The 15,000-nt window shown below is 45.2% G+C and overlaps 1 protein-coding gene across 1 annotated transcript in view; it reads left to right on the top strand.

Moving 5' to 3' along the window:
* LOC117757011 (thyrotropin-releasing hormone-degrading ectoenzyme-like) overlaps positions 1 to 15,000 on the top strand; it is a 114,869-nt gene that overhangs the window by 92,064 nt on the left and 7,805 nt on the right. Inside the window, 8 exon segments of the mRNA XM_034577724.1 lie at positions 1 to 71; positions 723 to 856; positions 942 to 997; positions 7,402 to 7,549; positions 7,788 to 7,891; positions 8,231 to 8,338; positions 12,004 to 12,171; positions 14,996 to 15,000. The exon segment at positions 1 to 71 is cut by the window's left edge and continues 18 nt beyond it; the exon segment at positions 14,996 to 15,000 is cut by the window's right edge and continues 136 nt beyond it. Coding sequence (XP_034433615.1) covers positions 1 to 71; positions 723 to 856; positions 942 to 997; positions 7,402 to 7,549; positions 7,788 to 7,891; positions 8,231 to 8,338; positions 12,004 to 12,171; positions 14,996 to 15,000 — 794 coding nt within the window.

The raw sequence follows: 15,000 nt of genomic DNA, 5'->3' as shown, positions 1-15,000 counted from the left end.
TCTGACGGTCGCCGTGGGAAACACGTCCACCATGAGTTCAGAGAGACTCATCTGGATCAACAACAGGACAGGTACAGATATTACTGATTATCATCTCAATTACCGTTATGATCAGGATTTAATTATCTCATTAACCTTGACACAACAAACTTTAACATGAGGATTCATTTTCGTCACGTGATCACAAATGAATCATCTCGTTATGTGTGATCTGAATCAGTGAAGTTCTCCGGTTCAAACCTCGTTCTGCTTCTGTTTTTTGGAGAATTGCTGTCTCATGAATTTCTTTCTGTCTGTCGGAGCTGATACTTCAACTCTTTTTGAATTTTAAATGAAAGTAAAAGTTTTTCTTTTAAGAATGTAGCTTCATCTGCTTCTGTTTTTGTTATTGTTGTTATTGGAAAAAGTAAAACTCGGTTCTCTGTTGATTTTCTGGACTAACGCTCTTTCTACGTCTGGTTCTGTTGAATAAAACTTTTTGGAAAATAAGAACAGATTTTTATTCTGTCTCCGTCTGGAAAAACGAGCAATGCAGAGTTTGTTTTTGCAAAGTAGAGAAACAAATCGAATTAGTACTCCTTGGTCAGTTTTAGGAAAATTAAGCTTTTTTACACTTCAAATTGATTCTTAAGTTTTTGTTCGACCTCAACTTTCACTTTTAAAAGAGTAAACATCATCATCTGCATATCTGATGAGCGACTGACTCGTCTGTTTGGTCTCAGAGATGCACCGGATTGGTCAGATGGACGACAGCACTTGGTTGCTTGGCAACATAAACCAGACGGGCTACTTCCGCGTGAACTACGACCTCCAGAACTGGAAACTGCTGATTCAGCAGCTCCACAACAACCCTGAGGTACGACCGGCCGACGAACTCTTTTCTTCTGGATCTCTGGTTCTGTTTCTCATTTTCATCCCGTCTCTCGTTTCTCTTTTCTTAGATCATCTCGGTCGGAAACAGGGCGGGGCTTATCGATGATGCCTTTAACCTGGCCAGGTGAGTCGTCTCTTCTTCTTCTTCTCTTGACCATTTTGGGGCGCAGTTGAACTTCCTGTACCTCGTTCAGGCCTCATGCACACAGTGAATCAGAGAGTGTATAACACTATGATGTATTCAGTACGTCCTCCCCGACACGTACGGCACCTCACAGTTCACTGTCAGAACCCGGAGGGTGAATTTAACTAAGGAACTTGAAAACCAACAGATTTTTAAACTTGTGAGATTTGATTCAGAGGAAGAACGACGTGTTTTTGGCACCGTTTGATTTGAGACAAGCCAAAATCCACAATCTACGTCAACGAGTATAGTGTTTACGCACTGGACTGTGTGTGTGTGTGTGTGTGTGTGTGTGTGTGTGTGTGTGTGTGTGTGTGTGTGTGTGTGTGTGTGTGTGTGTGTGTGTGTGTGTGTGTGTGTGTGTGTGTGTGTGTGTGTGTATTACATGCACATAAACATCTGGTTTTCCTTTTTGTCCGTCTTTCTGATTGGTTCATCGCTCAGACATCTGGACGAGCAGCGAGGCCGATCCACCACGTCTGCTTGTGTCTCTCTGTTTCCGATAAGTCGTTTCTGTTTGTTGAACTGACGACACACACCCGTCTGTCTCTGTCTTTAACGGACTGATACAGGTTCATACACTGTTTGTAAATGCAGTTAAGATTCTGTACTTTCTCAAACACATTAACATTCGTTTGTAGCCGAGGCCTCAGACGCAGCTTTGCCAGCGGAGGATTCCTCCAGCGTCCACAGCCGCCGTGATAAGTGCAGCTCAGTGGCTCGGGGATTACCGCTGTCGCCTCGCAGCAGACGCTTCTCCTCTCCGACTGAAGTTTGCATTATTTTGTTCAAATGCGTGTGCACGTATAGAGCGAGCAGCTTTTCACTAAGCTTCACTTTAACTGAAATCATCCCAAACACTTGTTTCGAGTCTGATTGAAAGTCCGTGGTTATCGCTTTGAGGCACTTGGTGAAAACTGAGGAGGGAAAAAACAGTGTTTTCTTTTAATGGTGCAGTGACGTGCGGGTTCATCGATGTTTTGGATTTTTAATAGAATATCTTTGACATTTATGTCCGACTCATTACCTCAGTATTTCTAAAACCCGCTGCTGAACTAATTGGAAGCTCAAAAATCAATCATTTTAAATTTGGCTGAGAAATGTCTCGAAAAACGTTCCTTTCTCATCCAGTTGCAGAAACGGCAGCTTGACTTCACTCGGCTTGAATTCAGGTCAGGATCCTAACAAAGGATGTGATTTTACAGCTGAGAGATTCCTGTGAGGCCGTTTATTGACTGAACGTGATGGTGTGGGGACAAAGAATAAGACCTGTGATTACATATGTTTTATTTGTGTGGTTTTATTGTGAGTTAAACTTCTATTTTTTAAGCCTTTGTCAAAATTACAGCTAAAATATCCAATTTCTAATATTTTTCAGTTGTATCTAACAGCTGGAAAATCGTCCTGTTCTCAGAGTTGCGTCTGTTTTCCTGCGTTTACCTCGTGGCTGCAGATCAGTTAATTGTCAGAACGACACGTGCGTCGGTCAGACGCCGCCGCCGCCGCGCTCGGAGTCGACTCCCTTCCTCAGAATACTGAGAAGAGAGATTCAGAAAGCAGCCGAGCGCGACGGAGCCTCGGTGATGAATGCACGAGGCTGCAGCCGCAGAGGGCGGGAGCGGTGGAGGAGTGAGTGGTTTCTCATAATGACGTTTTCAGCCTGGAGCTTTCAGAGCTCTGTAACCAAAATCTACTCTGACACCAGCCCTATAACTCAATCTACGCCTCCTTTCTTTCTTCTGTATCTCCCTCGCTCAGCCATCTGTTGTCTGTCATGCTGAATGAGCCACGGCACAGACAGCTGTGCTGCCATCCTCCGTTTGAGAGCGAGCGCTGATGAGTGAGGAGCACGAAAACTTTCAGAAACATCCAGGTCGGAAACTGGATCAGGTTCAATCATCAGAGAACATTTCCCTGATCGACACAGAGCTTGGATTTCAATGTTTGTAGGAAACAGGCGGACGACTGCTTCGGTTAAATCATCTGTTCAACTGTAAAACATGAGAATCAGAAATATAAATAAAATGTCTTTTGACAATAATGTATTTATACAATATGATTATATGTGTATTTTTATACCTGGTTTGTGTTGTTGTTGTTAAATTGAGTCTGAAGCTTTCACTGTTCTACACAAAGAACTTGAGTGTTAGACAAAACCTGCTCACTGCTGTCGAGGACTTCAACAACGTGACTTCACCCAACGTGGTTGTGTTACTGGTTGTGTTACTGGTTGTGTTCCTGGTTGTGTTCCTGGTTGTGTTCGTGGTTGTGTTCCTGGTTGTGTTCCTGGTTGTGTTACTGGTTGTGTTCCTTGTTGTGTTCCTGGTTGTGTTCCTGGTTGTGTTCCTGGTTGTGTTCCTGGTTGTGTTCCTGGTTGTGTTACTGGTTGTGTTCCTGGTTGTGTTCCTGGTTGTGTTCCTGGTTGTGTTCCTGGATGTGTTCCTGGTTGTGTTACTGGTTGTGTTCCTGGTTGTGTTCCTGGTTGTGTTCCTGGTTGTGTTCCTGGTTGTGTTACTGGTTGTGTTCCTGGTTGTGTTCCTGGTTGTGTTACTGGTTGTGTTACTGGTTGTGTTCCTGGATGTGTTCCTGGTTGTGTTCCTGGTTGTGTTACTGGTTGTGTTCCTGGTTGTGTTCCTGGTCGTGTTCCTGGTTGTGTTCCTGGTTGTGTTCCTGGTTGTGTTCCTGGTTGTGTTACTGGTTGTGTTCCTGGTTGTGTTACTGGTTGTGTTCTTCCTCCTGCAGCTCACTCAGCAGATCAGCTGGTCAGGATTGTTTCAGAGTGACAGAAACCCCCCAGAGCAGCAGCTTTATTTACAGAGATGTTACTTCAGCACTTTTTCTGATCACACTCTGAGAATTCGTTACACTTTGATTGATCTTTAACTCCAAATTAATTTCAGTGGGGCTGATTCTTCTTCTGTTTACAGTTCGATTGACTGAAGCTCGAGCAATCCACACGGCGCTAACTGCTTATTGGTGCGACTGTGACTTGATTGTGTGTGTGTGAGTGTGTGTGTGTTTGTGTGTGTGTGTGTGTGTGTGTGTGTGTGTGTGTGTGTGTGAGTGTGTGAGAGAAGCTAGTTTAGCAGTAATAAATGACTGTGTCTCTCTGAGTGTGCGCTTCAACAGTGATGGATGTCACCTCTGTGTGTGTGTGTGTGTGTGTGTGTGTGTGTGTGTGTGTGTGTGTGTGTGTGTGTGTGTGTGTGTTTGTGCAGGCGACCACAGCAGTCCCTCGTTAGCTCTCCACTGAGCCTCGCTAATGGCTAATGGACAAACAATTAACTGGCCCTTAACGATGTTAACGAGATCATGAGCTCAGTTTAAAGCTTTGTTAGCGTCCCCTATAGGCTGCAGCGCTCATTACACGCACGGTGGGAGAGTTGAACAGATAAAACAACACACTGATGAGGAGATGATCTTAGGACCTCATCAGGACCCGATCATCTGGACCTGGTCTGAATGGTCCCAGGTCTGGTCCCAGGTCTGGTCCCAGGTCTGGTCCAGGTCTCAAGTGAACCAGAGAGAACTTCTGGTCTTGTTGTTATTTGAAGTTACTGAAGCGACTGTTATTTGAAATCTCGATGGTGATGAGTTAAAACCTCCATCAGAATAATCTGTGCAGTGAATATGAAGCTAGCAGCTAACGTAGCTCAGCGTGAACACTGCAGGGAACAGCTAGCTTAGTTCCAGCTTCATTAAGCTTTAATTGTTGTTAATTGTTGACACTTCTCTTTCCTCACACTGTCCTTTGCCTCCGCTCTCACTTTACCTGCTTTCTTTGCTTCATTATCCTCCTGACGTACGTTACGCTGTCGTCTGGACTCCTGACGCGTTGTTTCAGGAGCTTCAGTGTTTTTTAGGTTTCACAGACTTTGAGCTTTTTAACTTTGCAGAACTGTTGCATTCACAGAAAAACCTTTACAACAAACCAGAGGAAAGAAACACTGACGAAACCTATTTTCATAGAATATTTGAATGGCCTTTTTGCCTTTGTTTAGACAGAAGAGAGAAAATACAGGGAAACATAAAACAAATGTGACGAGACGTTTCCACGCGGCTGCGGCCGGATGGATGATGGACGATCAGGTGATGGATGATGATGACGGATAAAAGAAAAACAAAAAGAATAGGCGAAAAGATCAATGGCTGCATGTTGCTGCCATGGTAACCAACACTTCTCTCTCTCTCTTTCTCCGTCGCTCTGCTTTCACGTTCAGTCCCATCAGTCGTTCAGAGAGCTGTAAACAGGAAGTGTCTACAGGCTGGATGGATTATGGTAATAAGGGCCCAGGTGCATGATGGGAATAGAGGAGAATGCGCGGAGGTTGGTCGGCGTTGGATACGAGGCAGATTATGGAAATATGATGTTCCGGAATTTAGAGTTTCTCCTCTGGCTGCTTAGAGACTTAGAGTCTTATCTGGAACAGATTAACTTTGTGTGGAGGTCTGTCTCCGTCAAACTGTCTCCGTCTCTGTGAGTCCACAAAAACACTTCAGGTGGAGACGTGGAGCTGATCCTCATCAGATCTGATCAACTGTTGGAGACACCATCTCACTGACCGGAATCTGAACCGGTGTTCTGTCCAGCTGAGCCTCAGACGGAGGAAACTGTGCCTGAACGTTAAATCATTTTTAAAAAGTAGACGTTAAATACATCTTTTGACTGATGGTTTCTGTCATTTTCTTATCTCACTGATGTTATCACGAGTGCTCATGTTTCTGATCAGAAGAATCCTCTGAGTTTAAATCACTTTCTCTTTCGAGCTGTGAACTCTGTAAAACTCTATTTATATCGTAACGTTTCCAGTATTATCAACATCTCAGAGCTTTTTAGTTCAACATTCACGCATCACACCGTTCACAGCTGTCGGAGCCAATTCAGAGCTCAGAGGACACTTTGGAATGTAGACTGGAGGAGCCGGGGATCAAACCACCGACCATTTGGTTTGTGGACGACCCGCTCTACCTCCTGACCCTCAACCGCCCCGTGACTCTTTTCTGTCGCATCATGCATTCACTCCTGCTCTTTATCTTTTACAATTGAATCACTAAAATATAGACAGATAAAGCCGCTGGTGCTGAGCGCCGCTGAGCGCCGGTTGAACTGACGCCTGTCGCCTGCAGCGCGTCGCGTCGTGTCAGTGATTCACCTGAAGACTGTCAAAACAGAAACGTGGCCGTTGCATCTCTGCACGCCGCTGTCGCTGCTCGTCAAAGCTGGCTCCGAAAAGTCCAACAGAGTGACACATCCTCTTTTGTTGCAGATCATGTCACGTTGCTGCTGGGGGCGCTGTTCTCTCACGTTGCTGCTGGGGGCGCTGTTCTCTCACGTTGCTGCTGGGGGCGCTGTTCTCTCACGTTGCTGCTGGGGGCGCTGTTCTCTCAACTGAACTTTCATTTGATAATTTATGAAACTGTACATTGTTGTTTTTAATGAGTCACATCGGACTCTGTATCAGCAGATAATCAAAATTAAAGGTTTGGATGGATCATCTGTCCGTCACTGTGATTGACAGCTCTTCAGTAAAGGTCACTCTTTGCTGTGAGGTCATAAATTTCCGTGTCGCTCGTTCTCATTGGTCACTTCTGTCTCGGCTGATCATCAGTAATCAGAATAAAAACTCATCGGACCAACATCACCTCTCTGACTTCGCTCATTAATATTCATGACGTGTGGGCGGGGCTGAAGGTCGAAGCAGGAACCAGGTGACGGCCCCCACCCACTCACCCCCCCCCCCTCACCGAAACATCATGAATGTTAATGAACGCAGAACGGAAGCTCATTAATATTCATGAGCACTTTGGCTCCAACCCGGGCCGCTGAAAACCTCCAGTGGCATCAAGGGGCCAAGTTTTTCTTAATGTGTGTGTTCATAAATTATTTTACACACACACACACACACACACATACACACACACACACACACACACACACACACACACACACACACACACACACAGGGTGAAAGATCAAATCTTCGTCAGGATCATCCCCTCAATTGGATTCATGTCCCAGAATGCACCTGAGCGTCTCCTGGACTCTGCTCTAATAACAAAGTTTTGAAAGAGTAAAAAAACTGTAATTAAAGTTAACAGTGCGGAAAGCTGCATGTGTCAAATGGGTCAGAGTACGGTGGCTGGGATGTGACAAACCACCGAGTCGGTGAAATGAAGTGACGTTGACGTGTCCTGATGAGAAGAGAAGTCGTCGTGTGGCTACAGATGTTGTGATGTGTGTTAAAGCTTCAAGAAGAAGTTAGAAACTAATCTGAAAACATGGAAAACCTGAATCTGCTCATTTCTCTCTCTCTCTCTCTCTCTCCCCCCCCCCCCCCCCTCAGGGCCGGGTACCTCCCCCAGGGTGTCCCCCTGCAGCTGATTGGCTATTTGCCCGAGGAGACGTCCTTCCTGCCGTGGCACTCTGCCAGCCGAGCGCTCTACCAGCTGGACAAGCTGCTGGACCGCACAGAGGAATACAGCCTGTTCAGTGTAATCAGTCAATCAATCAATCAATCAATCAATCAATCAGTCAATCAATCAATCAGTCAATCAATCAATTTAGTCAGTCAGCAGATCTGTCTCTTATAGCGCTAACAGCTAGTGTTGTCCATTGATCAAGATTGTGTGTGTGTGTGTGTGTGTGTGTGTGTGTGTGTGTGTGTGTGTGTGTGTGTGTGTGTGTGTGTGTGTGTGTGTGTGTGTGTGTGTGTGTGTGTGTTTAAAACAGGACTACGTGTTGAAGCAGGTTGCTGCACGGTACCATCAGATGGGTTGGCCAACAAATGGTCCTGGCAACGAGGGCAACGTCCTGCAGGCGTCGTACCAGACTGAGTATGCAGCACACACACACACACACACACACACACACACACACACACACACACACACACACACACACACACACACACACACACACACACACACACACACACACACACACACACACATGCAGACACACACATTGCATGCACACAAACATAAACGACTATGCTATACAATACCCACACATGATGCTCACTGTCGTTGAACAGTCAGAAAAGCACATTTGGCCGTTGAGGTCGTTTTTAAAAATCAACTCACGTCCTGGACCTTCAGCATCTCCGTACTTTAGAGATGAAACACTTTGTCTCTAACATTAATTAAACCTGTATTTTCTCTGTGTGTGTGCAGGGAGCTACAGAGGGAGCTCATCATGTTAGCTTGTAGCTTCGGGAACAAACAGTGCCACCGACAGGCCGTCGCCTACATCTCCGACTGGATCTCCAGCAACAAGAACAGGTGTGACCACACACACACACACACACACACACACACACACACACACACACACACGTCAGCCCAGGTAGATCCTCTGAAGGACGAGGACCCTGACTCGGGTCACAACCAGAGTATAAATATAACGTATGAGAGCGACTTGAATGAAGTGAGAACAAATGAATAAAGTCCCGAACATGGTGTGTAACCTTAACACTACCACACAACCTCACTCACGTCCCTGTGTGTGGATGAAGGGGGAGAACTGTGAGTCACGGCAGCAGAAAGCCTGCAGCAGCCCTCCTCTCGCCCTCCTCTCGCCCTCCTCTCGCCCTCCTCTCACATCCCTCCATTTGTTCCTCTCCCTCCATCCATTCTTCACTCTTCTCTGTCTGCCTGGAACTTCTTCTCTTTCATGTGCTGCCGGCCCGCTCGCTCCCTCTGGGGCCTTAACGAGATCCGCAAAATTAGATTTCAAACAGCAAGTTAAATAGAAACAGATGCTGCTGCTCTGTACAGGACAGCAGGGAGCTGGTGATAAGAGACGTGCATAAATTAAAAACACTAAATTAAACACAGCTTCACGCTCTGTCCAGCGGATTCTATGAATGAGGCTTCGAGGAACATGTCCTCACTATCGCCACATGCGTGTTTGCGTTTCGTTTTTTCTGAAATCCACCGACCTCAACTGAATGTTTTCGAACTTCTACGCCTTTTGTTCCGTCTCGGTTTTTTCAGTGTTTTTCAGAAGTTTGGTCGTTGTTTGTGGAGCGAGCCACGAGGGAGCCGCTCACACGACGACCATATGGCAGCGCTCTTTGGAGAAGCTGCAGTTTTCCCAGAGTCTGTGCCTTTTGGAGTTGGGGAAGAAATTTGGAAAAGTTCCATTTCTCAGTGAGGGGAGAGCGCCGGATAAATCCAACATTCATGAGGGATTAATCTCTCCGGGGGGGATTTTTTTGTTTTTAATATCGCATGCTCCATCCAGTGATTGTAATCCCATCTGGAGAGCACACGTATGTGATTCTCATTCCAAATCTGCTTTTTATCAGGGAGCCACAATAATTGCCCGTCTTGTGAGGAGCGACCTCATCGGACCCGGAGGAGCAGGAACTGAGGCTCGTTGTTCAATTGTCTGTGAATTAATTCCGTGTGTGAATTTAAAAAGACAATGGTTTGATTGGAGGCGTCAAACAGCAGATGTGCGTCACACCTGCATCTCTCATGAAGGGTGTTGAAATCCACCTGCTGGAAAACCTCCTCCAGAACAATGAGTGTAATTAGTGCACAAAGCGACTCGTGTCTGAGGTGTTACCTCCCCCTGGAATTTTAATCACGTCCCACCGGGGTTTTTTTTATTTGAAATGATCAGAAACCATCAGCGTTCCGATTTATCTCAGTGTTCCTGGATGAACCTGGTGTGAGGTTTAGGGTTAGGCCTCCGTTCACCCCCCTGATCCGTCCACTCTGCTTCATATGCAACATGTAACCACAACGCTGACCCGGTGACGGTCTTAGAACCAGATCGTTAGCGACGTGCTCATGTGTAAGATTGTGGTCTTTCAGTTTGAGAGCAGCACTTATTGATTCCACGTTCAGATTTTGTAAAGCTTTCACTCAAACCTTTCGCTCACACTCAGATATTTTGCTGCTTAGACAGTTTTCTTGTGTGTTAGCTTTACTTCTTTTGGCGGTTTTCCAGGTTCTTGCTCTCCCACAGCTTTACACTGGCTTCCCATCGGTGTACTTGAAGAAAAAACAACGACAAATTAAAAACTCAAATATCTCCTGTTTGTGCAGCTTGTGCTTAAACTGTCCGCTTGCACTCAGATATTTCCTGCGCTCCAGCTTCAGCTCCTCGTGCTCATGCTGCTTCTCTGAGCATCGTCCATCTTTGTTTACAGTCTCAGTTCTGGACTCCTGTTGCTCTGTGCAGGAATTTAAATGTTGAATCTTTCTGGAGCAGCGATCTGCAGAAGTCAAAGTGACATTTGGAGTGTGGCGTCAGACAGACAGGCGGACGTATGCAGGGGACAGACAGAGCAGATGGTGGAGAGACATGTTTACTGTCAGAGCGGGAGTTTGATGCAGGGGAGGAGTGAGAGATATTTCACCAGGAAGTTAGAACCTTAGGACATAAAACATCCTCTAGTGTGTTAGTTAATGGGATCGGAGCCATCTGGAAGTTTCCAGAGACGCTGTTTGATATTCTGCAGAGAAAACCTCCACATTACTGCTTTTATTTCCATTACAAATAACGGCAGCGCCTGTAGAGCGTGGGGAAGAGGAGTGATGAAGAGGTGATGCTGCCAGTAACAGTGAGAGAAGCAGCAGAAGTTCATGTTTCACGTTAAAATAATCTGTTTATCTGGTTAAACACACACATTCATAAATACACCCAGTCCAGTGCACTGTGTGTGGCAGATGCCGTCGTAGAAGGACTTGAACGCCACTGTCAGCAGTAATGTGTGTGCGTGTGTGTGTTGTGTTGTGTGTGTTGTGTTGTGTTGTGTTGTGTTGTGTGTGTTGAAGCTTGCACTTAAGTGGAGCATCTCTAAAATGATTTCCCAGGTCGGTGAATGATGTAATTCTCCCTGCATCACTCACCCTGCACTCACACATAATAAATACACACAATATTAACACACGCACACACAGACACGCAATATATGAACACACACACACACACACACACACACACACACAATTTGATAGTTCAGTATATACTGTAATTTCGACGCCAGCTGAGCTCACTGTATTGTGATGAAAGTTTTTAGTTTTGCTTTACTGACGATTTAGGTCAAGTACACACACACACACACACACACACACACACACACACACACACACACGCACACACACAAACATACACACGCTTCATAGGGTCAAGGAAAAGTTCACCTTTTTTTGCTTTACTGATGATTTAGGCCACTAACCAGCTGGGGCGAGTGTGTGTTTCTGTCTGTGTGTGTCTCTCTCTGTGTGTGTGTGTGTGTGTGTGTGTGTGTGTGTGTGTGTGTGTGTGTGTGTGTGTGTGTGTGTGTGTGTGTGTGTGTGTGTGTGTGTGTGTGTGTGTGTGTGTGTGTGCGTGTGTGCATTCGGCTGAAGCCTCCACAGCACACAAGTGAGTCCAGCGTTAAGAGCTGGAGACTTTACCACAACTTGTGCTGACTCTCATGACGTCACGTCCTGAAGAATCTCAATCTATATCCAGACAATCTTAATAAACCTGAGCAGATTGTGAAACTGAGAACAAACTCTATTCCAGCACATTAATTCAGTCCAGAAGCCAGTTTGGCTTACGCAGCTTTTCGGAGTCTTAGTTGGAGGCGAAGTCTTCGTCTCTGCATTTTTTGGCCACAGGAGAAGTGAAGGGAGGTTTTTCCTCTAATGGAGTCGGGAGTTTCTCGCTTTGCATCCAGGGAGCGTCGCCGGTTAATCCTGCAGACGTGTCTTATCGGGGTTTTCACTTTTATCACTTTCTCTGGTCCACACTCGCATCCTGTCTGCGCTGCTCTCACTTACACTGACGCTGCTTCCAGACCTGATGAAATCCTCCAAACCTGAAATGTTTAACAATCTCCAGAAAGACACTATTCTCTAAATACGTCCCTCAGTTAATTTGACCTGTGTTTCTAACTGTTCTGACTGATTCCCTCGTGTGATAACTGCTCCCTGTGTGTTTGCAGGATTCCTCCCAACATCCGAGACATCGTTTACTGCACCGGCGTCAGTCTGATGGACGAGGACGTGTGGGAGTTCATCTGGATGAAGTTCCACTCGACCAGCGCCGTTTCAGAGAAGAAGATCCTGCTGGAGGCTCTGACCTGCTCCGACAACACTTTCCTCCTCAATAGGTGCAAATGGACCTCGCACTTTTCTTATCGACCACTCAGAGCGCTTCGCACTAACAAGCCACGTTTCACCCACACACACACACACACACACACACACACACACACACACACACACACACACACACACACACACACACACACACACACACAGTGACAGTGACTCAGGTGGTAGCAGAGGACTCTGTGTTGTACTGTAGGAACATTGAGTCAGAAATATCTCTGTACTTGTACTTTCGGCTCGTTCTGCAGAATCCAATTATGCAGTTTTCCGCAGCACCGTGTGGCTTCTTGGTTCATTTAAGGATCATCTGCTGTTGCAAGGGAAAAAAAACTAATTTGCATTTTCACATTATGGTTTGTGATCTACTTTGTTTTCATTAACGTACGAGCAAAGAGAAGCGCCTGTGCTCACCAGGGAGATTATACAGAACCTCCAGCAGGGGGCGAGGCAGCCGGACGACACAGGACAAGATTTATTAAAAACAAATACTGGATTATTTAAACCATCGGTGAGAAAAGACGGATGAAACTACACAATATAATAATAAAACCAGAAGACAGTTGGGTTAAGTATCTTGGCCCCTAACATGCCCAATGGAGGAGTCAGCATCGAACCGCCAACCTTCCAGTTAGTGTAAAAACCATCCTACCGCTCTATGAGGCCTGAAGGTGACGTAACAGACTAACAGTCAAATATCTGTCTCTTAAGTCATATTAGTGTTGATCTAAAGAATTGAAGTTGAACCTTCACGTCTCTGTTACCTCCCTGTTTGGTCTCCACCACCTCCTGGAGGATGTACCAGGCTCTTCAGCAGCTAAGTGTTCGCCAGCCGCTCCCGGACTCCGTCTGTTTGCTGCTGTGCAGTGGACGGTGGATGTTTCGAGCAGTTTTTGTGAAAACAGAAAAAGCTGCTGGACACAACAGTAACGAGAGCTGCGAGACTAAAGCACAACAGTAAAGTTGTGAGTCGTAAAAAGCAAAACAATGAGCTGACAGACATGAAAAACACTTCACAGAGCTGGAGTGTGGTTCTCTGTGGGTTTGTGACTACGAGCGTTACACACTGCTTTTTGTTTTAGTGTTAATATAAAAGTATGGAGTCACTTTAAAAGCAGATACGTCTCAAACATTATTATTTTTCGCTTCATTATGTTTGTTTTTGGCAGCTGATTTGAAATAGTGCTGTTGTTGGAGACGCCTAAGAGCAGCTTGAGCAAAGTTTTTCCAAACTGGTCTCAACTGCATTTACACACGATCACAACAAAACACCTGAAACATGGAGGTGGGTAAATGGAAACTGTTGATTTAAATCATTATTTGATTCATTTACTTCAAACTGAACGCTGATGTTAGCAGCTCAAAGAGAAACCAGATTGTAAATTGAGTGAAAGATGAACTGAATATTATCCTGAGGCCTCAGATAAATGTAGCCCTGTGTGTGTGTGTCTGTGTGTGTGTGTGTGTGTGTTGGTGTTTCTAGTGTATTTAATCAGGTGCTTAACAGTCGCTATCTTCTTTTGAAATAAATAGCGAGGATGGATATCACACTCTGAAGTACGCAATGGGACACAATGGTGTGTGTGTGTGTGTGTGTGTGTGTGTGTGTGTGTGTGTGTGTGTGTGTGTGTGTGTGTGTGTGTGTGTGTGTGTGTGTGTGTGTGTGTGTGTGTGTGTGTGTGTGTGTGTGTGTGTGTGCGCGCGCGACAGGGATTGATTTTTCAACCACAGTAAACTGTTCTGCAATCAGAGAGGTAGTACTGCATGTTCAGATAACAGCTATCAGACACACACACACACACACACACACAGACACACACATAAACTCACAGGTACACACATACACACAGCGCAGTCACACACTGATTGGTCACACAGGAAATGGTTTCAGCACAGAGGGATTGTGGGAAAAGAGAGAGAAAATTGATTTTGGGGTTTAATGAAAAGACGCCAGCTACAAACAACCAGCTAACAAACACACACACACTCACACAACCTCACACACACACACTACAATACAGAGAAGGGTGACAGAAAAATAGGAAGCAGAAAGACGGATGAAGGTAAAGTGTGAACAGCATGTGGATGAGTGAAGGTCTTTCTTCTGTCTCTTTGTCTTTCTCAGTCTCTCATCTTAAAACAAACTTCAGAAACTGGGATTAATGTGTTTACACGTCTGAATTATCAGGATTCTGCAGAGAGACGCTCTGTGTCATCACCCTGAATCCCAGAGCAGCTGCGAGTAATCAGATTACTCTGTGCGTCTTGTTTCCTGCAGGACAACAACACAAAAACTACACAATGTAAATCACATGCACAGGTTTACAGCTTGTGTTTGTGTTTGTCATCGTAAGACTTTGGTTTCCTGGAGACAATCAAGAGTGACGACAGAAAATAATAAACCTTAGTTGTTTTTTATCAAAGGAAACATCAAGTCAGTATTACAATGATCCTGAAAACAAATTGACTAAACGAATCTGAATAAAATTTGCTTAAATCTCAGTTAACATTTAACTCGGCACCAAAATTCTGAAAATCAAATCCATGAATCAATGTTATTTTGTAATAAGCTCATTTACCAAATGTTTTATGATGTTAATAAAGAAAACTGCACATTTGTTGGTTTTCTTATTTACACTAATATAAATTAAACAGTTCCATAATATTCGCAGCCCTATATCTAATTTAAATGGCATGAATATTAAGATGTTAGAGAAACCTTAGCCTCCGGACCTGACCTCAGCGTGGCTCCGTTTCCTCGACATTACAGAAGAACTTCTCCAGTTGGCTGCACCGTCTCTAACCTCCTGCCTCCGTCTCTCGCAGGTTAC

Source organism: Hippoglossus hippoglossus, chromosome 23, assembly GCF_009819705.1.
Source record: "Hippoglossus hippoglossus isolate fHipHip1 chromosome 23, fHipHip1.pri, whole genome shotgun sequence".
Lineage (NCBI taxonomy): Eukaryota > Metazoa > Chordata > Actinopteri > Pleuronectiformes > Pleuronectidae > Hippoglossus > Hippoglossus hippoglossus.
Note: the sequence above shows the minus strand (reverse complement) of the source record. Positions and strands in the feature narration are given on the sequence as shown.